We start from the raw sequence: 22840 nt of genomic DNA on the forward strand, positions 1-22840 counted from the left end.
CTTTTACTAGTTGACAAGCAAAGAGAATTGTAGTGATGAATGAGCAAGTAGAACGGCCCTTCATTGCTTGGGCAAGGAATGAACTATGTAAACGTGATTATTGCAGACAGAGGAATAAAAACGGAACCATTATAGTTTTTGAAAAAAAAAAAAGTGATCGTGCTTACTTGATTTGACGCTTCATAAAACGAATATCACAAGCAGGTCTGATCTGTAGAATTTTTTGTGCTACATTTATATGTATTTTTAAAGATATTCTACTTATACAAACAAATCTCAATTACTAAAAAAGAGTAACCATTTTTAAGAAGTCAGAAATAATGTCTATTAAATAAACTGAGTAGCGTTAAGATCATTGTGTATTCTCCAACAACGGACAATGTACAAAATAAATATGTCAGTTGAAAACTCTCAATTGGCAAAAATACATTTATGCATTAACATATAAACAATAGAATAATTATAAGATAGAGTGCATTTGCAAGGAATCAAAAAGGGGCAGTTAGTTATATTGGCAACATTTGCGATTTTCAACCAATTTATAATCCAGCACTACCATATTCACATAACTTAATGGATCGAACCCATTCACTTTTCATAATTTGTTTCGCGGTCAAACGATAGCTAGGATTAGGATGGAGAATATTATATAGAGTGTTTCGACACCGCGACCGTTCTAACATTTCAATCGGCTCGTATCCACTCTCATCCTTTCGATCCATCAAATACTTTGCATAAAATTCATCTTCACTTTTCTTTGCAACTCGCCATAAGTGTCTACCGGTGCGCATGGCCATATAAATAACACCACAAGCCCACACGTCTACAGCACGAGGGTCAAACTCATTCTCAGTATATTCCTCGGGCGCAATATAAGGAGCAGAACCACAGAGGCCACAGGTCATGTGTGCTTCTTTTTCCCAAGCCATTCGGAAACACTCACCATTACCAAAATCAGTTATTTTTATACTGCCGTTAATAGTGAGCAATAAATTTTCTGGCTTTAGGTCTCGATGAGCAACACCCATATCATGCAGATAATCAACACCTCGCATGAGCTGTTTGAAAAAGCAGTCAGCTTCCATAGGCTCAAGCCGTCCAGCAGCCATAATTAAAGTATACAAATCACCGCCAGAACAAAGTTCCATAACTTCACAATAGTCACCTTTGTTGTCCTGAATCAAATCCAATGTATGAATGACATTGGGATGGCGCAAAGACGAAGATATACAAAATTCCGAAGTAAGACGTTTTGTATATTTTTTCTGTGATTCTGTCGGTTTACGTCTAAATTCCTTCACCGCATAAAGCAATTCCGACCTAGAATTCTGTGGATCAACTTTGTGAGATATCCGTACAACGCCAAAGGCGCCTCGACCAATAACTTCCTGACAGCGTCCATACTTTTCTACAAAGCTAGCAGACACTTTGCCAAAATTTTTGTCAGCAAGTTTCTCCTGACCGTATCCATTTATCCAAGATTGAACCAAACTGAGCTGATGCTGAGAGTCAGCTGCAGCCTCTTTTGCGGCACGCTCCTCTTCGCGTTTTTTACTGCTTCCGGCAAGGAAGTCCTTTAACATCTTACCTAGCTTTTCCTGGCGCTTAGCAGGACGAAGCTGATGGGTATGGCTACCGTCATCATAAACAGTAAATCGAGATAGCTTTGCATTTTGGTTCGCACTGGAAGAGCTGTTCGGGACACCGGAGGCTCCAGTTTCGCTACCATTTGTGCTGTTTGTTTCTTCAGTATTAGTGTTCGCCGAAGGTTTGTTTTTATTGTTCTGGCGATTAACAGACGATTGCGAAAAAATGCGTTGTAATCTAGAAACTGGATTTTTAGAAGGAGTCGCAGTGGTGGAAATAGGAGTCGGGGCAGGAACGGGTCCATTATTGTTGGTAGCACCATTTGGATTTGGTGCAGCTGTTGGTGTGGGCTTATGGGGGGTGTTGGAAGAAGAATTAGCCCGAGAGACAGATGCAGAGGAAGCGGGAGTAACGATTGGAGAATGGGCAGCGCTTGTCTGGGGTTTGGAATGAGGAGGAGCACCCAACATAAAAGATGTAGGTGTGCGAGAGGGTTTCGTCGGGGGAGGCATGGCGGTTGGCTCTTTGGTTTTATTTTGGGATATCGGAGGCTTCGAAGTTGTATTGTGTTGTTGACCTGTTGCTGACGAATTGGGTGCAATAGCATCAACAGAACCAATCCGACTAGGAGTTGCGGAGGGATCCGGTGAATGGACCATTTGAGCACCATAGTTGTCATTTGATCGAAGCTTGTCGCTTTCCAGTGGTTCTTCGTAATTCATCTGTTTCCCAGGATCTTCGTTATTAGCAATACCGTTGTTGTATTCAACAGGAACAGCATCCCCATTCGAAGATGATGATGCAGGCAATCGTTCAGCATTGGCATCTTCATCAGAGTGGTGGTGATGCTTAGGTATATCCACTACCTGCTTCGATGCATTTTTTACTGAATCCACCCCTAAAGAAGCAACTTTGGAAGATATGTCTTCCACTCGATCCATTTTTTGCTATTTCAGCACAAAAGTTCCTCCAAAAAAATAAATGTATGTGCTACTATATGAGAACAACTCGCAATTTTCGTCGGATTCTTGATTCGTCTCGTTCTTTTCAGAGATAAGAATCTCTTGAGACTTTAAGAAACAAGTTAAAAGGCAGAAAAAAGCCCTGAAAGCCGCTACAAACTGATTTTTTGGTGTTGCCAATAACTTAAGGTATGTAGTGAACGGATGACTGCAAGTTGCCAACCCAAGTCAAATGAGGCTGACGTTTACAAGCTGCACTGTATTTATGTATAATGCATTCGAGCGCGGTGCGGCTCGCTAATGATCTATGACAAAAGAAGTATGAAAACAAAGACGAAACGAAGGTTTTCGTCAATTTCTGGCAGGTGGTTTAAAAAAACAGCAAGAAAATTGGAAAGAATAAAATTTGGTAATTCCAAGAACAATAAAACCAGATACCTGTTTCCTAACGTAAACAAACGCGAAATTCAGATCCTAGTGACTGCTTTTGCGAACCAAACAAACGAAAAATCAGTAATAAGCGTTGCCATTTGTTACGTAAATAATGAAAAAGAAAAGGTCGTAGCTTACGCAGCATAGGAATTGACTTGACTCTGAAAGACAACATAAAAAAATTTGGCAAAATATTGCTCTAAAGCATATTTCGCTTATACATTTCCCTTGGTTGTGTTATATATGGTTGGTTGTATAGTAGAATCGAGGTGCAAGTCACTGTTGTCGTTAATATATATACGATATTACTTCTGTTTTGATACGATTATTGTATAATTATATGGAATTCACTGTTGTAATGAATAAACAAAGAGTTAAAAGAAGAAAAAAGAGAATCAGAAAAACAAAGACATTATTATTGTGTCTCAAAATGCAGCACCGACGATTTCTTCTTAAAAATGACTATGAAAAGGGAGATCCTCAGGAAGCGATAAGGACAACGAAGAAACAACTGCGGTACAATTGTAGGAAAATTGGAACTCGAGAAGCATCTTGAATAGAAGCCGTAGTAGTTTGCAATGATTTCCTTGAATCATTCGTGTGAAACAAGACCAGAGCAATGTCATAGTCATCTTGACATTTCTAACAGTATGCCAGCACAGTAAGCAACATACAACTATGAAAAAAAGTTATTTTCTACAATTAGTTTGGTTAATTGAAGTCCAATACAGTCGTCCCGTTCAATTTTAACATAAACTTCTACGTCTATAGGATATGCATATACATTTACTAAACCAAATTTATCCACAAATTAGTTCTTTCCCTTTTTGGAAGTAGAGTTCTTAGGAAGCTCCTTGGTGAAAGGCAAGAAGGTCTTTCCACCCATATAAGGTTGAAGAGCCTTGGGAACATTAATACCATCAGGAGTTTGATAGTTTTCAATGATGCAGCAAATAGCACGCTCAGTAGCGCAAAGAGTGGAGTTCAAGCAGTGAACGTACTTCTTCTCACGATCACCCATCTTTTTCACACCGCAACGGATTTCCAAATTACGGGATTGATAATCGGTGCAGTTGGAGCAAGAAACAAGCTCCTTGTACTCTCCTTGGTAAGGGAACCAAGCTTCCAAATCAAATTTCTTAGCAGCAGCATTGTTCAAAGCACCAGAGACAATGGAGACCACACGGAAAGGAATTTCCAAAGCTTTGTAAAACTCTTCAGCATGATTCATCATATCATCAAAGGCTTCCCAAGATTTTTCAGGCTCAGTTAAAACAAATTGCTCAATCTTCTCAAAAGCGTGGACACGGAAAATACCCCAGGCATCACGTCCGTGAGATCCAGCCTCACGGCGATAGCAAGTGCTATAGCCAGCATACTTGATGGGAAGTTGCTCAGCAGGCTTTTCAAACCATTCATTGCTGTGGTAAGCAGAGATGGGTTGCTCAGAGGTAGCAACCAAGTAGCGTTCCTCATCACCATCAACTACCTTGTACAATTCTTCGTCAAACTGTTCCAGTTGGGCAGTTCTGGCCATTACGTCTTTGTTCAACATGGTAGGAGCCTGTAAGGCAGTGTAGTCGCGTTGATACAAAAAGTCCAAACCAAACTGGATCAAGGCCAAGTTTAGAAAGACACCATACTGACGGAGGAAGTAGCCTCTGTGGCCAGCAACCTTCACACCACGCTCAGGATCGTAACCGTCCAAACGAGTTAATACTTCGTGATGAGAAAGGCAATCTCTCTTTTCAGCAGTAACACCAGCAGGGGCCCAAGTGCGAATCACTTCGTTGTTGTCTTCGTCCATGCTAATAGGGACCGAATCATGAACAATGTTACCAATAGATTGAACAACAGTGAGCATTTCTTTATTCTTGGCGGTTTCTTGTTCAATCAAGTTCTTTTTTCTTTCAGTCAAGGCATTCTTTTCAGCCAAAAGCTCAGAGGCATCTTCCTTTGCCTTCATCTTCATACCAATTTCCTTCTGAGCACGATTCATCGACTTGTTGGTATTATCGAGCTCAAAACGAAGAGCAACCCATTCCTTGTACATTTCAATAACACGGTCAACCACGCCAACATCAGCACCGCGCTTTCTTTGAGATTCACGGATCAACTCTGGGTTTCCTCCCTTTTCCGTTTGAAACAAGTTAATGTCCAACATCTTCTTTTCAATAGTTTTCCGTAACTTCCAAAACTTATCTAACTGTTACAAAGTCTCCCGATTATGGGTGTTTGAGCAATGAATCCCTTCGTTTGTATTCTACTTTGTTAATTTTTCTTCCTTTTAATATTATTTCTTACGAGGAACGCTAACGCCTTGCTTTTAAAAAAGCCTACGATGTAAGGTGTTGTTGGTAAGGTCAACTGCTGGAAACCAAGGGAAAAGTTAAAGCTGAGTGACAACTTATTTAACACCTTGAATTCCTGTATTTTATAAGATATGTTATAGTTAACGCTTTTTACTGTTCCTCTAATTTCCATAAGAAAAAATTTTCAGAAGCCCTTTGGAAAAAATCCTTTTTTTTTTTTGTTGCACTCCTACTGTTGCCTTAGTAGACAGTACTTCTTAACAATTTAATTATTAGCAAAGATCATCTTTCAATGTAGCGTTGCAACAGTTTTAGCATTTCTCGAACAGATGTTTGCTGAGAAGTCGCCAATTACCATAAAACTTACCAACCAAGTAAATCGTTCTTTTCCGGTGTCATACAACAAAAAAGATATCTAATAAGCTGTCACTGAAAGACTTGCATTGTTTCCAACCATCCTTCTGTTGGTGAGGTCCCTTTGACATTGTAGGATCGGGACTCAATCTGAAGGATCCATCAAACGTTGTACCAAGATTGGAGATATTATTTCCTTTGAATAAAATAATTTGATTCTCCGTTGAGCTTGCTGATCCTGAAACCTTGCAGTAATTACACCAGTTCCTACCTTTATGTCGCTTTCTAGACACGTAAAAAAGTGCTGCAACTTTGTCTTGGGAACATCAATTCCAGTGCTGGCTCTTTGTTATGCAGATTCAAGTTTGAGAACAGCAATCGCCAAGCTTGCTGAGCAACGCGAATTGCAACTTTTGTATGTGTATAAAAAAAGGCTTGACTTAAACTAACCCTCTTCGTTCAGATACACTCAAAATTTTGAAAAAGCTCTTTCAGATGGTCAAACTAGTTCATGTTGCGTTTTTGATGCCATAGCCAGTGAAATTGAGGAACAGCTTCCTTTAAACTCAATTGTCCAAAACCTCAGGAATTCTCGCTCCAGTGACCAAAATGGGGAAGAGAAGCTCTCATTGTGGAATGAGCTAAAGTTTCAATCCATTGTGCGACTTTTGACGACTTTATGTGTGATAGCAGAATGCAATACCCTGACCAAGACTTCTTTAACAATCTTGGGACGCAAAAACTTTTGTCTACATGCTTCCAAAAAATACGGTGCGACTTTTCATGATACATTCAAAAAAGAGTCGGTAGAAGATCCTGCTATTCTCATAGGGATCGTCTACGTACTGGTAAAAAAACAACTACCCTTTCTGATTGAACGTGTTTCTTCTTCTGTTCATAAACTCTTTGAAAGGTGCGTAAAAAATTATTTATACAAAGCAAAGCTGACATATATCTAGTACTTCTCCTACAGACATAATGAAAGCAGATGATATTTTTGCATTATTAGAAGGGGCTGTTAGTGATTTATCTCTAAATTACGCATTTATATTTTCTCAAGATCGTGAAGGAATCCTTACTGAAATGTCAGAAAAGTATGCTGTCACGGGAGGTCTCTCCAAATTGTTGGATGAACTCGAAGATTTTGTGACAGAAACAGATGCAAAAATCATCATTTCAAATCAAACAGAACTGTTGTTATTCCATTTAAAGACTTTTCTTCCTTCTAGCTCGGAAGAGGGCATTAGATTGGCCAAAATGTTAAGCTTTTTCACGAAGTTTAGTAGCACAATCACTGAACTGCCTATTAGAGAAAGTTTTTTTGAATCTATTTCTCATGAATCTGAGGCAAAAACATTTACATCAATTGTCTATTCGAGTTTTGACCAGGAGCTTTTAGCTACTAAAGATTCTACTGTATAACAGACTATGTCTCCCTTGCCACAGGTCTAATGGATACCAAGTTTGGGAAGTATCTTCCAAAGTTAGACTTAATGCAACTTTTAATGACTCTACCAAAAGTGTTTCGGTTTCGGGGTGTACTAGAGTGGACACATACTGGAAAGAACTTAATACGTCTAGTCGAACAGCAGCAGAACATATAGACTTTGCGTGATTTAATAAATATAGATAACATGTCCTTTCTAAAGAAATTCCAAGTGTTTTGCATAAGATACCCCAAACCACTGGGAAGTGGCCGTGTGCCTTCCTATGTCGGACCAAGTAATCGTAACTCATCAAATGTTTTGCTTCTTCATTTGAACTCATAATGCTAGAAAATGATTTTATCCATAATCCAAGTAAAGCTTTCCCTTGCATGGTCGATACTTTCTGACCGATCGTACAAATCTGGGTGCTTTCAAAGAATTCCTCTATTTCCTGGTAGTTTTCTGGCTTGTCCCATGTTTCTTTAACCGTTGGCAGGTTTGTGTACAGCAATGAGTTCAATGACAATGGCAAAAAGTCAAAAAAAGCACTATTAGTTCTTTGAGGTTGATGCGATAAGTATGACTCGAGACCAAATGAATACGAAAATGAAGAGAGCGGAAAAGCAGCGTCTGATAAAATTAAAGATAGATGGTTTTCTGAAGTGCTCATTGTCAGAACGCGTTTTCAAAGAGTCGAAATTAAAGTCCTTTTTAAACAAGTCTTAAGACAGAAAGTCAACATAAATTATAATACAGTATTAAAGCAGAATTGGGATTAAAAAGAAGGATGATGGAATTAATTTATAGAGATTGGCATAGTTTCACCAAAAAATCTTTTAAAAGAATATCAGTTGCTCGTCTATGATCGGGGTGTTGTATCCATTAATATCATGGACAGTTGTTCTACAAAGATAGTTGTATTTCTTATTTTTCTACTTATACTTATACTTATACTTACATTAATATCTATATAGAGAAAGCAAAAGTTTCCTTTCTACACCATACTACAAGTTGCTTGGCACACTAGCAGGAGAATCCATCAATCAGTATATTTAGACTAAACGTCGTAGAAGAAAGCACTCATGGAAAAGGAAACATCCTACCATGCATGATTAATATTTATAAAAGTTGTTAAACTTGAAATAAAACGACCAGTGCTACGGGAAATGTTGTAAATTATACTTTTAGTATTCATAGTTATTTATGGTAAAATTACTCGCCAAAAAATAAATAGATCTACTTCATGACATTTCGTTCACTCTTCAACTTCGAGTGAGGTATTTAAAAAAATCGCTTTTGTTGGAAAACACAAGAGAACAAAAAAAGTAGCAAAATAGAGCATACATGAGCGTCGGCGTTCCCATTCACAAGCAACAGAGAGGAAGGCTTCAATAAAACAATTTATTTATTGATGAATTCATATACTTGCAATGGTCTAACTCAACTAAGTTTCTTTCCATCCTAGGGTATCCCAAATATATATCCCTCCTTTAGCTGAAGTCTGCTCTTCATACTTCAGCTAAAGATTGCATCAATAAAGTATGCTCTTCATTCTTTATGGACTTATCCATAATTACATAAAAGACCGACTAATCTCATGAAACTAACATTGAATTTGGACAAGAACAAGAAAAAACAAAAAAGGGCCTTAGAAAGTAATCAATTTTCCAATTTTGCATATGTCTCTCGTTATGATTACAATACAATATGCATCATTCGATTCGTCTATTAAACCAACCTTTCTATACATTTACATTTACAAATGCAAAATTCTTATCATCAAAGAGGCCTTGAAATTGATCGCAACGACCAGCGTTCATTTATAGATACGTAGTCTCCATCCGGTATATAAAATCTCTCTATACTTAAAAATATTAACAAAATCCATTTGAAGCAACCAAGTTTTATAGATCTTCATGAAAAAAAGTAGAGGATTACACCTCATTAGACCATTTGAGTCTTCAATTGTTTCTTCTCTAAGAATTGATACTCATGATCTTAGTTTCGAGGGCGCATTCCAACGTAATCGGTCAATATGATTCTATATCTGTTATAACTTGTAAGTTGACGAAATATTAATTAAAATAAGATGAAAGCCAATCGAAAAGTTATCCCGTGATGGTAATGCATAGATAGATGTAGCACATACATCCTATTATAGACTGCAGCGATAGAAAATGAAAAATCCCGAGGTTCAAAATCCAAAACCATCAAGCTTGACAGAGATCATCAAATGAAAGGCGGATTATTCTCTTAATAATTCGCTACCTAATGAGAAAGATAAACATCGTAAAAAAAAATGCACCCGGCTGTGAATTATTAGACGAACAAAACACGGCAAGCTCAACTTGCCGAGACAAAATAAACACTATACATCAATCATTTCATTCTCTTTAATAGAATCATACCAATGCATTCATAGGCATCCTTTTTAACTATTTCCTATTGGAAAGGATCCTCTAACTTAGTCAACAGCGTAGCTAAATTGTAGCTTCAAGCAAGTAGCAATCGAACTGTATTGAGAAATTAAAGTTAATTACAAGAGAGTTGAAGGCGCTTATTTTAATGATTGGACTGACATCATGCTGAGCATATTCGTAAAGTGGAATCTTCTCCACAAGAGGCTAGTAAATTTGTAGCCAACATAAATAAAATTGTTGAATTTTAGAATAGAAAATGATTAACATTTTCTATGAACAATTTTCGGTGAATGCTTTGCCATACGTAGTTTCCTCCAACAAATGATGATTCGCTTTAGTATATACAAGTGTACTAGTAATCCTAGAGTGCCACAAAAATGCAACAGATGACGATTGAGGTGATTTCGAAAAAATCATTCTTTCAAGAAATTCCTCATCTTTAAAGAGATTCCGAGAACTTATGTAGGCATGATGTTGGCCACATCAGACATAAATACAGGTGTATGCCAAAACGAAATGGCATCTCAAGAATTTATACCTCCATTGATACGTGATATATATATAACAAGTAATGGATCGATTCACTTCTAACGAAGAATCTCGTATTGGAAAACGAGGGTCCTTATATAGCAGCCGGTCTGGATCAAGACTTAACGATTTCAATGAGTATCTCAACGAATTCCCAGAAGCTGGACCTCTAACTGAAGACGAAGAATACCAAACACTTAGTAAAAAAGAATCCTTGACCGATGAAGTCGGCGACGACTCTTCCCTTTCATCAAAGAAAAACTCTGGTGACCGCGGACGAGTACGTCTTATGTCATTCGACGCATTGGGAAGCATCTTTTCATCGAATCCTAAAAGAAAACAGACCCTATCAGGTGGGTCTACAGAAAACGCAGAGAAAAAAGATAGAGAGGAGGCTTCCAGAGATCGAAGCAACGATCGTGACATAAGTTTGCTAGGTAGTATATTCTAAAATGAAAACATAATTGTTATGTGACGAAAAAAACTGACCAATGCAGATTATCTTTAATATCAATATCATCAAGAAACACCATGCAAAAAGTTGGTACCTAAAGGAATTCATACGTTATTTTGCCAATTATGAACTCATTATCTTATAAATTAAAATCATATATCCTTTTTCCTTAAAATCTTTTCTTTTTTTTAACTGCAAAACAAACTTTAGTAAACCCTTCGTTCTACCGCAGTCATAGTTATGCATGACGCTCATTAGATTAAGGGTCAGTAAAAAACTTTTCATAATTCTCCAATACGTATTGCAGAATTCCGGTTCGCTTATTCACGTTTTTCAAATTAAGATGCATATCTGTTTCTCTCATGAGAGTTGGAGCGAAAACGGTAGCAAGATTTTTCCTAGTCATTAAATTCTTGTCTGCATTGTCAGCGACTCGCAAAAGGTGCTGAAGCAAATATCGAAAGATGCTAATGTGTTCAGCGGGAAGCTCTTGCAAAACCTGTTGAACCATTTCTGCCTTCGCAAAGTCATCATCAAGCTCCTCAGCGTTCAGTAGCTTCCTATAATGTTCATCTGGAATTGTTGGTGTTGGGAGCTTATGTAGATAAGTTTTTAGAACAGAGGTACAAGCAGTAATGTCAGAAGCTAAGCTTTCCACTTGTATGCTGTTTTGTTCAAACATATCAATGAACGCACGAATTTGGGAGGCGCTTCCGGATATGCGATATATACCCTCAATATGTAACCCGTGAGCATCGACACATTCTGCACATATCTGGACAACTTTAGGAACAAACTGCTTATCAATCTTTGCTTGAACCTCTAAAGATCTACCGAACATTGAAGGAGAAGGCTCGGGAGGTGGTAGTCTGCTTGGCATTTCTGGAACGTTAGCATTATTATTCTCTGTCTCGTCATCCGAAAAAAACTTTAGCTCCTCATTCCCCGAGTACAATTTTTTTAAACAACGTGAATGGCAAGCTACAGAACATTTCGTACAGCGCACTTCCGAGCCCCATATCGTCTCCGAACATATAAAGCAGCGAGATGGTTTGAAGATTGCATTAACCTGAAAGACATGTTGGCATACTGGCTTTTCGTCTACCATAACCGGATCAGCAGATTTAGATTTTGCATGAAATGATTTGAAATGACTTTTTCGATTGCTAGCTTTTCCAGAATTCAGCAGTTTTAATCCACGTAGTTCAAGTTTATTATTATAATTCGCTTGTAAAGGAGAAGTTGAGGGCTGGTAAGAATCCTGATTATCAATTCCGGAATCAGAAGAAAGAGGCTTTAAGGATTTTGTGTCTAAGAATAATTTATTTGGCTCAGACTGGTTTTGGGGTGCGTCCCGTTTTTGGTGTATTTGTTTAGCCAGGTTATTATTCAAGTCAGCCAGTTCAAGGTTTTTGAAATTTAAGTGAACTGAGGCCTCTAATGATTCGTTAAGCAATTTTTGGGCATTAGAATAGTCCTGAAGGAGCTCACTTCGTCGCTCTAACAAATTCGAAAGTTCTTGTGAGAAATTATCACGTAACATGTTCATATAAGCATTCGCTGCGGCTACTAAGCTCTGATGGAGAGGGTCCTTTAATATAGGGTCATCGGCAACATCAGCAAAGGAAAAAAACTTTTCACATACGTCCAATTTTTGCATACGCAATGCATCCTTATTTTCAGTCAAATACAATGAACTTTCAGATCCAGAAGCATTAGACCTTGACGAGATGGATTCCGTTAAGTGAGTGAGTTTGTTAATTTGTAATTTTAAAGCTTCCATATCGATCTTGTAACTTTCAAAAAGACTGGAAGAATCGGAAGAAGGAGTATTACTATTACTTGTAGACGCTTTCGTCTCTGATGGAAGATTAAAAGGGGAAACGAGAGTGGGTAGCGATGAGCCAGAGCGAACATGAAGGGGCCCATTAGAATTTTTTCGTTCATCATTATCTGTAGGGATTGTCTCAGGGGAGGAGGCAAAATGGGGGAGTCCGTAAACGTTTGAAGGTTGGGAAGATGACTTGCGGTGAACTTGCGACTTTGGGCTCAAAGTCCGATAAACATTAGGATAATCGTGAGGAGATAAAAATGACTGATGACGAGAATCGCTCTTTGATTCATGAAAAGAATGTATGTTATGATTAGAATGAGATTTGTTAAGACGCGCAGTAAAGAAAGGTTGTTTTTGATGTGGGGCAAAGCCAAAGTCATTCATATAATCGTCAGTAAAAGGCTTTCTGCTAGATGAGGAAATGGTTTTGAAAGGAGAGGAGGCTTTCCTTTCCAAAGGATTATGGGGAGTAAGAGTTCGGTCGTTCGTGCTTACGGAGGGTCTGTGGAAAGGAGAAATGAATGGAGAAGGAGTCTCTAGATGAATGTCATCTTTTTTAGGCGGACTAAAGCTATTAAAAGAGGTTAGACTTCGATTTTTCTTGGTAAAAAAAGAGTCAACAGACTGAAAGGCTGGTTCGGTAGGAATGGTTTGGTGAATATGAAATGAAGGCTCACTATTGCCAGTAGATGCATGCTCGCTGGATCCATTTTCGGACACAAAGGACCCTGCCCTAAAAGGAGATGCCCTTTCGGGGATTGAGGAGTGATTCGACTCGTGCGAAGACGTTTTTTCGAGACTTTGTGTTTTTATAGTACGTGAAGCCGAATTTTCCATTGTAGAAGACATAAACGAACGGTTTTGACTGCAGTCACCGCAATATACAGTTCGACCGTCTTTCACAAACTCTGAGTTATTAAAAACTTTCTTGCAATTCGAGCACCGAAAACAGTCGCGATGATACGAGTCGAACCCATTCATAAGAGCATAATCCTGAATCGTTTTTTGACAAACTGTGCAGGTGTGTGAGCAATCACTACAAACAGGTTTTCCATCGGATGTTTGTATCAGCAATTGATTACTTTGCTCCAAATTATTCAAGCATTTTGCACATGTAAAACAACTACTGTGCCAAAGTCTCCCTCCGAACGAAATCGGTGTTTCTTTTCGCTGGAAATCACGTTCACAACGAGTACAGTAATTACCATTTTTTCCTAACGATGGAAATTTCCTAAACCCCATCTTCCTATTCTTTTTTCAAGACTTATTAAGGAACAACAAACTTCATGAAACGATAGAAAATTAGAAAACTACTATAAGCAACTAGAAGACGCGGATAAAACTATTCGTGTTTCAGGTTTCCATTGATATTGCAAGAATTACAATATCTACCGAGGTATACTCGCAAACAATCAATTAATGATGGTGGGTGTAGTTAGTAAATTCACTCATATCATGAATCCTGCTTAAACACATGCTGGTCTTATGACATTATGCTCTATCATAGCATACCTTACAGTGTCGTATAGCTCGCTATTTTAAGCTTATTACTTTACGAAAATGGCAGGCTAAATATAGTAGTGAACAAAACTAAATAATATAGCTAAAAAGACTTTGAACAATAAGAACATTTGATTTTAAAGGGAGAACAAGGAATGTTGCTGCGTCTGAGCAGAAAGAGCGACGTTGTTTGATGTAAGCGGAAACCAAAAAACACACAAAAGAAAATAAACGAAATCCAGAATGTATTTAAAAAGGGACCAAAAAAAGTGCATGGAGGGATTCCAATATATGTATATTAACAGGTAGGAAAAATAAGTGATTCAAGAAAAAGATATGTTTTAAAAAAATGGATGTAAAGTAGAGAGCATTTGCCAAAAAGGTTTCTTTATAACTCAGGCCCCTCTTCGTTAGCTTCATCAGACTCAATTGAATTGGGGAAAGAATATTCCCAAGAAGACACCGGCTGAGCTAACAATTCGTGAGGATCCATCCGTTCCTGAAGGGCATCCAAGTCATAAGATATTAAACCAACATACTGCTTTTGCAAACGTTCAGAAGGATGATCCTCAGGGTTGGAGTCGATCAGCATAGGATCTTTATAGTAGTAGCAAATTGGCTGAATATCATCGTCAGAACCAGATTCCTCATCTACAGTATGTGAGCTGCGCGGATAGTCAACCGATGTATCATGATGGGTATAATCGCTTAAACTCAACTTGCTCACAAGTTCTTTTTGAGCAACTAATTCAAGCAAAGCGACCTGTTCACATTCTTCACTTAATGATTCGGTTTCTTTACACACCACACGGTCAATCAATAACTTTTCGTATGCCCTTGACTGCACCATATCATACGAATTGATATCGTCTTCTTCTTCGTCTTCCTCAACTGGACTGTCATCGCTCTCAGGCATAGTTGTGTGGCTCTCCACATTTACAGAGGTATCATCCACAGAGTCAGAACTTGCTTCAGGAGGAGTGGGAGGCACCACTGACTCCAAGTCAAGCAAGGGAGAGTCTTTGCTATTGGAAGACAACACTTCTTCCGAATCTATGTCATTTTTTTTCCTTAACCGTGCTCTTCCTTGTCGATGGCGAAGGAAGTCTTCATCTTTGCTCAGAATTTCAATGAATGTTTGTGGCTTCAGCCTTTTGTTCTGTTTTAAAACCCTCAGCTTTTGACGAAAAGGAAGATACTTCCAAAATCCAGGAATGTTGAAACGATCAAAACGAGATAATCTTGTTGACAGCTCTACATCTCGGTAACGTATAGATGCCTGTCGGTGAAACACAGCGCTTGACTCCAGTTTTCCGAATCGCAGCTCAGCCAGAAAAGCTGAATTTAAAACCAATTCTTTTGTCTTTTGCTTCACTATTTTTAAAAGATCATCTAAAAGCGAGGAAGTTAAGAAACTTTCTGTTTTCTCTTCATTGTCCAGCCCAGACGTTTCATTATAGTACAATTGAGAGCATAGTTTTTCCATCAAAGGAACGTTAAACAAGTCTTGTGGCTTCAGCGGCTCATTATCAGAGTTTTCACCACTTGCTTCCACATTCACAGAGGATTCCTTTTCCCCGTCCTCAGAGGCTATTTTATTCGAAGCGTCGATAAGTCGTTGAGAGCAAGCTTCCTCCCAGTCAATCCATTCAAAACTCATTTCCCAAGCAGCAGGAATGTCCTCGTACTTGATCAAACATTGACTCCGAACAGAAGAATCAACATGGTTTCTCAGCCAGCGTAATTCGGTGTCCAACGCGTCAATGTAATGCTGAACATGCGAAGGGCTTTTGCTACCAATCATCGAAGATACTCTATCTATATTTTTCTTTCCACATCTCGCAAGTCCATGAAAAAAACCCTGTTTTTCATCCGAAGTCCAAAAAGTATTACCTACAAAAGATCCTTCTAAATTCCCCCATTCGGCTTCCTCCGAATTTGTTACGTCTTTTTTATTTACTTCATTGAAATATTTTTGTAAAACGTCCAGGTACCGCTCATATTGTTTCACGTAAAGGGACCTGCCTCTATCTCGCCCGCGAGTTTTTCTAGAATCACGACGATGCGATACTGCGTGGCTCAGTTTTTTCAATGGTGAAGACATGCTCTATTGCAGAGTCATGATCGAAGAACTTGGATGCTTATTGATCCAGCAAAGCTAAATCCTCAAGTTAAGAAGGTTATGTGGTTGCCAAGTTGTTATACCAACAGGGAAGGGTGAGACTTTTTAGAGAGGGTAAATGTAAATGCCAAGAAAGGTTGCAGGGATTGTATAAGAAAACAGAAGAAAAAAAAAAAAAAAAAAAAAAAAAATTCAGGTGAAGATTTGGAGGGTTGACAGAGATGAATTTTTGAAAGCTGCTCAATGAATTGATCCTGTTATGCTTCATTTATAAATAAAAATAACAATATTATATAAAAGATAACTACGAAATTTGCTTTTGGTTTACTAAGATGCATGAGAATGTTTCCATGTTCCATCCACACAAGTATTGCTTCTTCTATATTAACATAAGTACCCAACTAAAAAGAATGCTTAAATACCAGAATGATTTGTTCCCTAGAATACCAAGTACATTAATGACGATGACGGACGGCATGTTTTAGCTTTTGGATTTTGGATTTTCGCTGATTCAACTTCCTTTCTTCTTTGGACTCATAACGAAACCTATTTTGCTTTTGCTTTTGCTTTTGTTTGTGAGGACGAATTGGCACACTTGGCGGAGGATCAGTTTGTGGAGTATGAAGTCCATCCGCCAGCTCCTCTTCATTTGGACTCTGATCCCCGTCATCTTCTAGAATAGTAACTGAAACGTGCTTGTCTTCATCTTCATATTCACGAGTTTGTGGTTCATCGTCGTCTTCTATTACCACTTTATCTTCAGCTTCATCACCATCTGAACTTTCGTCCTCGGAGCTAGATTTATCTGCTGCTCCTAGTAATTCTCTGGAAGCTTGAATTCTCTCTTGAAGTTGCTGTTTTCTCTGTTGTCGGACCTAAAAGAAAACCACAGGTTAATAAATATTCGCATGAAATTGAGTCAGAAGCAAGTTCTTCGTCTTACCAATTTTCGCATTTCACGCTTGTCTTCTTGTTGTTGCTTTTCAGCGACAGCTTGAGCATGTTTTTGACGCTCTACTTTTCGCTTGTGAAACCCAGTTAAATATTCCCTAGTGCGCATTAGTTGACACTCAATGCTTAAATAATGTCTAATAACTTACTGTCTTTGTTCCTTGTCGAAAACAATTTCTTCCTGGCGTTGCTTACGTCCGCGTTTTTTATTGTAGACATTATCACCACGCGTCAACAAAGCCGTATTATCCATTCTCAGCTTTTAATTATTAAACCTCGTGCCTTGAATCACTCCTGTTTTCACGTAGTTTATGAATTCTTCTTCCAGTGATATGCTAATGGGAAATATGTGAATAGATCAAAAATCTACCAGCTGGCATGACTCCTAAAGCCTCTTTGCTCTTCGCTATCTGACTTACCGCATTCTACATCTTCAGTATAAACAGTAGTTTCACCACTTCTAAAAACTTTTAGCATACTCTAACAATGCGAAATATACTCTTTATCGATATCGTTCAAACTCGTTGATTACAATCCTCAACGCTAGAAAGGTACTTTGCACAGAACGAAACTGTTTTTGAGCCGGATGTTTTGTTCAATCAGTGGAGAAACGCCGAAAGAACCGGTTGTTTCACGTGTTAGCGGTAAGAAAAATGACCCGTTGACTTTTTCTAACGCGTTTTGTAGGAAGCATTTATGAACGACGCTTAATAGAACAAGCAATTAATGAAACTTCCAAGGACCCTGTCACTCAGCAGGAGTGTTCGCTCGATGACTTGGTTCCTGTAAAAGGTATGAGTTGCGCGATTTTGGATAAAAAACCAAATGGTGGAAACATGGGAGGAAGAATACTGAATGGGAAAGGATACATCAAACGCGTCCGCGGTTCTTCCTTGAGCCTAAAAGAAGGCAAAAGGAGGACGAATTTTCAAAAAAAGTTGCCTTTTGCATTTTCGATTCAAGGCGTTCTTTCTTCACCTATGCTTTTCCCTATAGATTCCTTGAAGACCTTCATTTAGATATATACTAACATTTCGTTTAGTACCCGACTTTATCAAGCCTCGTCCTCCTTCTGCGACTTCTTTGCCAGCCTTACTTTCTTTGTTCCAAGAAGAATGGGATGCTTTGGCACTAGAGCAGTTCGATTTACGGAAAAAACTGAGTGAAACAAAGCAAGAACTTTCGACATCCCTTTATTCACTAGATGCTGCTTTTCGAGTAATATCACGGTTGACCAAGGAACGCGATGAAGCAAGAGAAGCTTTGGCCAAGTTTTCCGATAACGTCTCTTCTATGTCTCAGCCTGAAAATCTTGATGTAGAAATGAAGGACGGCAGCCAAGACACCAAAGCAAGCCTAAAATCTACAGTAGATGAAACTCTTAAGCAACTTTCCACAAAAAGAAAGCAAACAAAATTACAACCTACTTGGGCAACTCCGGAGGTTCTTGAAAAACTTGCACATAGTTCACCGCTTCCTGTTTTACCTTCTGCTGAAAAGGATGTTAAAACTCTCTTAATTCCACGACCTGGAGGTACAGGCGTCTCTCTTTGCTTGGTTGATAGTCGCGTTTCTCTAGTTGATTGTTCTTCCAGCAAGCCCTTAAAATCCTTTGATTCATCTATAACCGCATGCTGCTGGTTGGATATTTCTAAAATTGCTCTTATGAACTCTGATACGAAGATGATTGAAGTTTATGATGTTCCTTCAGAAGTTGAATCAGTTTCTGAACCTTCATTTTCAATTCCTGTTGAAAATGAGAACGTAATGTTTTTATCTGCTCATTCAAGTGGAGAGTACATTGTTGCAGCTACGGACGCAACTTGTACTTTATATTCTATGAAAGAAAGTGTCTATTCTCTCAATATATCGGCTAAGATTACTGCACTTTCTTTTCACCCCGATGGACATATCTTTGCTGTTGGTTTAGAAAACGGTGAAATTCAATTCTTCGAGACAGCTAGTGGTGTTGTAGCTGCAAAATTCGGTCCTCAAGATGGTTCAATTGAGTCGCTGCAATTCGGTGAAAATGGGTACTGGCTGGCTGCAGTTGCTTCAAATGAAAAGGGAACCTCCATTTGGCATTTGGGAAAATCCAAATTAGCTCACATGGTACCAACGGATGCCAGCACTACTGCAGCTGCGTTAGACATAACATGTCAACTTTTGGCATCTTCTGATGATAAGTATTTGTACATTCATTCATTTGTTAAAGCCTCCAAGTCTTGGAACCTGGTGGGCAAGGTCGAAGCTTCTTTGGTTTCAAATTTAGCTTGGATAGAAGATCCACACAAACTGGTCTACTCTACAAATCAAGGTTCTGTTTGTCTTTTGGAAAGTATTAATTAATATGGCCTCTATAATAAATATCACTTAGAGACTGCAAGTCGTCCAAAATGCTCATAGTAAAACAAAATCAAAGCAATAGTTACGTTTAAGTAAAACATTCCTATATATAACGAATCGAAAAGCAAGTGAGGAATATTTAAGCAAGCTTTTAGCTTGCGACGTCAGAATTCATTTCATGAGATTCGGCTGTATTGTTAGCCAGGGAGCTTTTTACATCGAGTCCTATGTTTTGAAGTGAAGTCAGTTTTGTCTTTAGTTGCTCTAAATCTGTTTCGTTGTAGTGCAAACTTGGTACGGTGGTAGATGAAGAATTGCATAACCAGAACGATTTTAATTGCCTTGATATATCCAGTAGCTGTTCCACAGCACGAATCATCGAAAGAGTGTGACACTCAATTTGATATACCTCTGATGATACTGTATTTTTATCCTTTCCTTGGTTCATTGCAATATCTGCAATATCCTGAAATCGAGACAAAAGTGTTTGCGTAGCACCGTCTATGGAAGTATTGAGAGCATTTGTATGTTGAGTAAGTCGTCTTTGGAAGCTTTCCGACGACATAATGAAATGAGTAGGACCCTTTCGGCGTACTTTACAAACGAACGCGATTAATGAATGAAGCTGTTTTACTTCCTATAACGCAAAATCCGGCTGCCAAACTGTTACTAATTTGAATGCCTTTTAAAAGCAAAGTTTAATTTTATACAATTTGACGACAAAGTACTATGAGCTGTAAAACCTCAACTACTCTTTTGGAAACGTTAGATATATGTTTCTCTTGCGGTACAACTTTCGCGTACAAATTTCTTAAAAGCTCCCAGTAAGGAATTTATATCTAATTCTTTTATTTATTATTTTTCTCTTGTTCAAAAGGTTTTGTTTCAGGTAAAACAAGAGCTACCAAATCTTATTTTTGATTCATTCCAATATGTCACATTCAGGTTTTCATTATGGGCTGAATTTAATGAAAAAGCCCAATCAAGGGAACAAAAATGCTAGAATAAACTTTATGGAAGAGGAAGAAGATTCTTCTGACGAAGAAGCTGTGCAGCCTTCCACTTTTCAGGCTGTTCAAGCGGTTCCAGTAGAGAAGCCTGAAAGGAAAGAAACTACAGAGAGCGATGCTTCAGGTATGTGCAAGTTATCATTTCATTTTACTAATTGGCAACGCAGTTTATGGTTACGATGAATATTATGATTCTATGAAGAGTGCTGAGCGAGAACAACAGGAATTAAGAAGGGAGGAAGCACAAGAGCGACGCCCAAAATATATGGAAAAGCTTATTGAATCAGCTAAAACTAGAAAAAGAGATATGTTGATTGCTCGTGAGCGAGCGCTGCAAAAACAACGAGAGTCAGAAGGTAATGATGGGTCTGAAAAGTTCGTCACAGGCAGTTATAAGTTGCACCGTGAAGAAATGGAAAAAGAAATTGAGGATAAGAGAAGAGAAGAGGAGGAGTTACAAGCTAAAAATTCCCGTGGTGGTGGTATGAAAGACTTTTATGCTAGTATGCTCGAGCAACAAGAGAAGGAGCATGAAAAAGCAATGCAAAGCACTGCATCACAAACCTCCAGCCAGCAACAGAATATTAGCGAAGAGAAATCCAACAAAGCTTCTTTGTTGGAGACTCAAAAGGCGGATAAATCTCTTGAATTGAACGACAATAATGAAATTATTGATCAGAGGCATGTACTTTCAGCCGGTTTGAATATCCCAAAACCTCCGACTACGAAATCGTCTTTACCAGCGTCTCGTGTCCCTACTGATGGGCCACGTCGAAATCAAGGGGCTTTTGAATATGAACCAAGAAAGAGCAGACATAATCTTAAAGGATCGAAAGATATTTACTCTTTGGAGCAAGTTGGAGAACAAAAACGAAAGTACGAGGAGGAACAAAAGTTAAAGAAGGAAAAAGAAGAAGAAAAGCGAAGAGAAATTGCATTGAAATCTCATACGCCAAAGACAACGAGCCAAGATCAAGTTTTGTCTGCCCGCGAGAGATATTTAAAAAGAAAACGCGAAGCTGCCAAATCAGAAGGCGATTCATAAAGAGTATATACCAAACCATTTCTTTTATATATTACAAAACTACAGGATTCCTGTGTCAATTTAGGTTATTGCTTGAAATGTTAAAAAGGTTAAAACAAGGAATTATAATCATCTACACAAAGTATACATTTCAAAAAATTAAAAAGGTGATATGGAAACATAATTAATTGCCAATAAGAAAAGCAAAGGGACAGATAGCATAAAGAAAAGTTCATAATTCATATAAATATAAATATGCAATCAATCGCACACGGAAGAATTTAAGGTAAAAAGACAAGTTTATAACGAAGGAAAAGTAAAAACGAATGCAAGCCTAGATCAGTAAGACACGCACCAAGGAGATTTTTGGTTTTTACTTAGCCATGATGCGTTGCACGAATTCGTGATAATTGAAACTACCTGAATTAGTAGGATCAGCTTCCTGGACCATCAGCTGGACTTCATGCTCAGGTAACTTTTCTCCTAAGGTCATCATGTACTCGGCAAATTTGGCAGTTTCGATGTAACCGCTATTGTCCGCATCAAAGACAGTAAAAGCTTTCACAAATTCTTCTTCAGATTCAGTCTCGTTTAATTTTAATTTAGCAAAATTTATAAACTTCTTTTCATCAATAGCGTCACCGATCTCGCTGGATAACTTTGTTAATTCAGCATCTGAAACATTGATACCCAAGCTTCTTAGTACGGAGCCCACATGGCTTGAGGGAATAAGTCCATCTCTATCAATATCATATAGGGTAAATGCCTCTTTCATTTCATCCATCTGTTCTTTTGAAGGAGCCATCTTTCTATTCGTATACTTATTACGACTAAATTTCAAGTTCCTGAATCTGGAAACGCGATATATAAATAAGAACGTAAAGGAAATCCGATCAAGCTCTTTGAATAGGTAACACTTTCTGTTTCTACTGTTTAGAAGAAAGCTATAAGTTTCTGGCGCTAGTTGAGAGCAAGGTACGAAGGTGACGAAAATACCCAATCAAGGTAACATATATGAGAGGTGTAAACAAACACGGAACTTTACTTCTATTTAAATGGTGTATTTACAGGTAAAACAAGTAGAAAGGAATGTATTTACTAATAATATAGAGCAGTTCAAAATTTAGAGAAGTCTTTTGTTGGTATTTTTCTTTCGGTACGCTGTAAAATGAGGGAATTGAAGGAAATGCTCAACAATTTCAATAGTAACGATTGAACAAACTAGTATGAAAGGGACTAGCAATTTTGAATAATAAAGCAAGCATCCATTAGAAGTTTTTTGAATTTTTGCAGAGGGAAAGATCGCACTGTGATCCTTGCATCGTAAATCCCATACAATACTATGCAGAGATTTATTGAACCCACATTCTACCACTTCAATAACAAAATATTAGAATCCCTAAAACAATATGAAAAGGAAAAGACGTCTTGAAATGCCCTAATTAAAAAAAATTCCTTTTTCTAAAAGAAACTCGTTTATTTACTAACGCAGTAATTAAAGAAGATTCTATTTCTCGTAAAACACAATTCCGCAGAAAGCAATTTCGGAAATTTAAATAGCGAGGAACAATGCGTCC

General features: G+C 38.1%; 12 protein-coding genes across 12 annotated transcripts; 4 read left to right on the plus strand and 8 right to left on the minus strand.

The window, feature by feature from the left end:
- Window positions 1–539: 539 nt before the first annotated feature.
- hal4 (serine/threonine protein kinase Hal4) lies at window positions 540–2528 on the minus strand (the record flags this gene model as incomplete). The annotated part of the gene is made up of 1 exon (XM_056182735.1): window positions 540–2528. The coding sequence occupies one exon, from the start codon at window positions 2526–2528 to the stop codon at window positions 540–542; it is 1989 nt and encodes a 662-aa protein (XP_056038220.1).
- A 1264-nt stretch (window positions 2529–3792) lies between these two features.
- On the minus strand, window positions 3793–5145 carry srs1 (cytoplasmic serine-tRNA ligase Srs1; the record flags this gene model as incomplete). The annotated part of the gene is made up of 1 exon (XM_056182736.1): window positions 3793–5145. The coding sequence occupies one exon, from the start codon at window positions 5143–5145 to the stop codon at window positions 3793–3795; it is 1353 nt and encodes a 450-aa protein (XP_056038199.1).
- A 777-nt stretch (window positions 5146–5922) lies between these two features.
- pex3 (peroxin-3 peroxisome-plasma membrane adaptor Pex3) lies at window positions 5923–7069 on the plus strand (the record flags this gene model as incomplete). The annotated part of the gene is made up of 3 exons (XM_056182737.1): window positions 5923–6062; window positions 6111–6560; window positions 6607–7069. The coding sequence occupies 3 exons, from the start codon at window positions 5923–5925 to the stop codon at window positions 7067–7069; spliced, it is 1053 nt and encodes a 350-aa protein (XP_056038016.1).
- On the minus strand, window positions 7043–7744 carry ure6 (urease accessory protein UreF; the record flags this gene model as incomplete). The annotated part of the gene is made up of 1 exon (XM_056182738.1): window positions 7043–7744. The coding sequence occupies one exon, from the start codon at window positions 7742–7744 to the stop codon at window positions 7043–7045; it is 702 nt and encodes a 233-aa protein (XP_056037650.1).
- Window positions 7745–10065: 2321 nt separating this feature from the next.
- mug108 (Schizosaccharomyces specific protein Mug108) lies at window positions 10066–10473 on the plus strand (the record flags this gene model as incomplete). Its single annotated transcript, XM_056182739.1, has 1 exon — window positions 10066–10473. One exon carries the CDS (start codon window positions 10066–10068, stop codon window positions 10471–10473), a length of 408 nt encoding a protein of 135 aa, XP_056037999.1.
- Window positions 10474–10735: 262 nt separating this feature from the next.
- On the minus strand, window positions 10736–13552 carry rga3 (RhoGAP Rga3; the record flags this gene model as incomplete). The annotated part of the gene is made up of 1 exon (XM_056182740.1): window positions 10736–13552. The coding sequence occupies one exon, from the start codon at window positions 13550–13552 to the stop codon at window positions 10736–10738; it is 2817 nt and encodes a 938-aa protein (XP_056038116.1).
- Window positions 13553–14198: 646 nt separating this feature from the next.
- Window positions 14199–15914, minus strand: rrn5 (RNA polymerase I upstream activation factor complex subunit Rrn5; the record flags this gene model as incomplete). The annotated part of the gene is made up of 1 exon (XM_056182741.1): window positions 14199–15914. One exon carries the CDS (start codon window positions 15912–15914, stop codon window positions 14199–14201), a length of 1716 nt encoding a protein of 571 aa, XP_056038119.1.
- Window positions 15915–16387: 473 nt separating this feature from the next.
- Window positions 16388–17136, minus strand: rrp17 (rRNA exonuclease Rrp17; the record flags this gene model as incomplete). The annotated part of the gene is made up of 3 exons (XM_056182742.1): window positions 16388–16807; window positions 16876–16981; window positions 17033–17136. The coding sequence occupies 3 exons, from the start codon at window positions 17134–17136 to the stop codon at window positions 16388–16390; spliced, it is 630 nt and encodes a 209-aa protein (XP_056038120.1).
- Window positions 17137–17469: 333 nt separating this feature from the next.
- prp19 (Prp19 complex subunit, ubiquitin-protein ligase E4 Prp19) lies at window positions 17470–19232 on the plus strand (the record flags this gene model as incomplete). The annotated part of the gene is made up of 3 exons (XM_056182743.1): window positions 17470–17527; window positions 17571–17675; window positions 17926–19232. The coding sequence occupies 3 exons, from the start codon at window positions 17470–17472 to the stop codon at window positions 19230–19232; spliced, it is 1470 nt and encodes a 489-aa protein (XP_056038117.1).
- A 148-nt stretch (window positions 19233–19380) lies between these two features.
- Window positions 19381–19794, minus strand: srb6 (mediator complex subunit Med22; the record flags this gene model as incomplete). The annotated part of the gene is made up of 1 exon (XM_056182744.1): window positions 19381–19794. One exon carries the CDS (start codon window positions 19792–19794, stop codon window positions 19381–19383), a length of 414 nt encoding a protein of 137 aa, XP_056038118.1.
- A 367-nt stretch (window positions 19795–20161) lies between these two features.
- On the plus strand, window positions 20162–21284 carry SOMG_03958 (splicing protein, NSRP1-like protein; the record flags this gene model as incomplete). The annotated part of the gene is made up of 2 exons (XM_056182745.1): window positions 20162–20363; window positions 20407–21284. The coding sequence occupies 2 exons, from the start codon at window positions 20162–20164 to the stop codon at window positions 21282–21284; spliced, it is 1080 nt and encodes a 359-aa protein (XP_056038766.1).
- Window positions 21285–21636: 352 nt separating this feature from the next.
- On the minus strand, window positions 21637–22068 carry cam2 (myosin I light chain Cam2; the record flags this gene model as incomplete). Its single annotated transcript, XM_056182746.1, has 1 exon — window positions 21637–22068. The coding sequence occupies one exon, from the start codon at window positions 22066–22068 to the stop codon at window positions 21637–21639; it is 432 nt and encodes a 143-aa protein (XP_056037639.1).
- Between the last annotated feature and the right edge of the window lie 772 nt (window positions 22069–22840).

The sequence above is a fragment of the Schizosaccharomyces osmophilus genome, chromosome 2, assembly GCF_027921745.1.
Source record: "Schizosaccharomyces osmophilus chromosome 2, complete sequence".
NCBI lineage: Eukaryota > Fungi > Ascomycota > Schizosaccharomycetes > Schizosaccharomycetales > Schizosaccharomycetaceae > Schizosaccharomyces > Schizosaccharomyces osmophilus.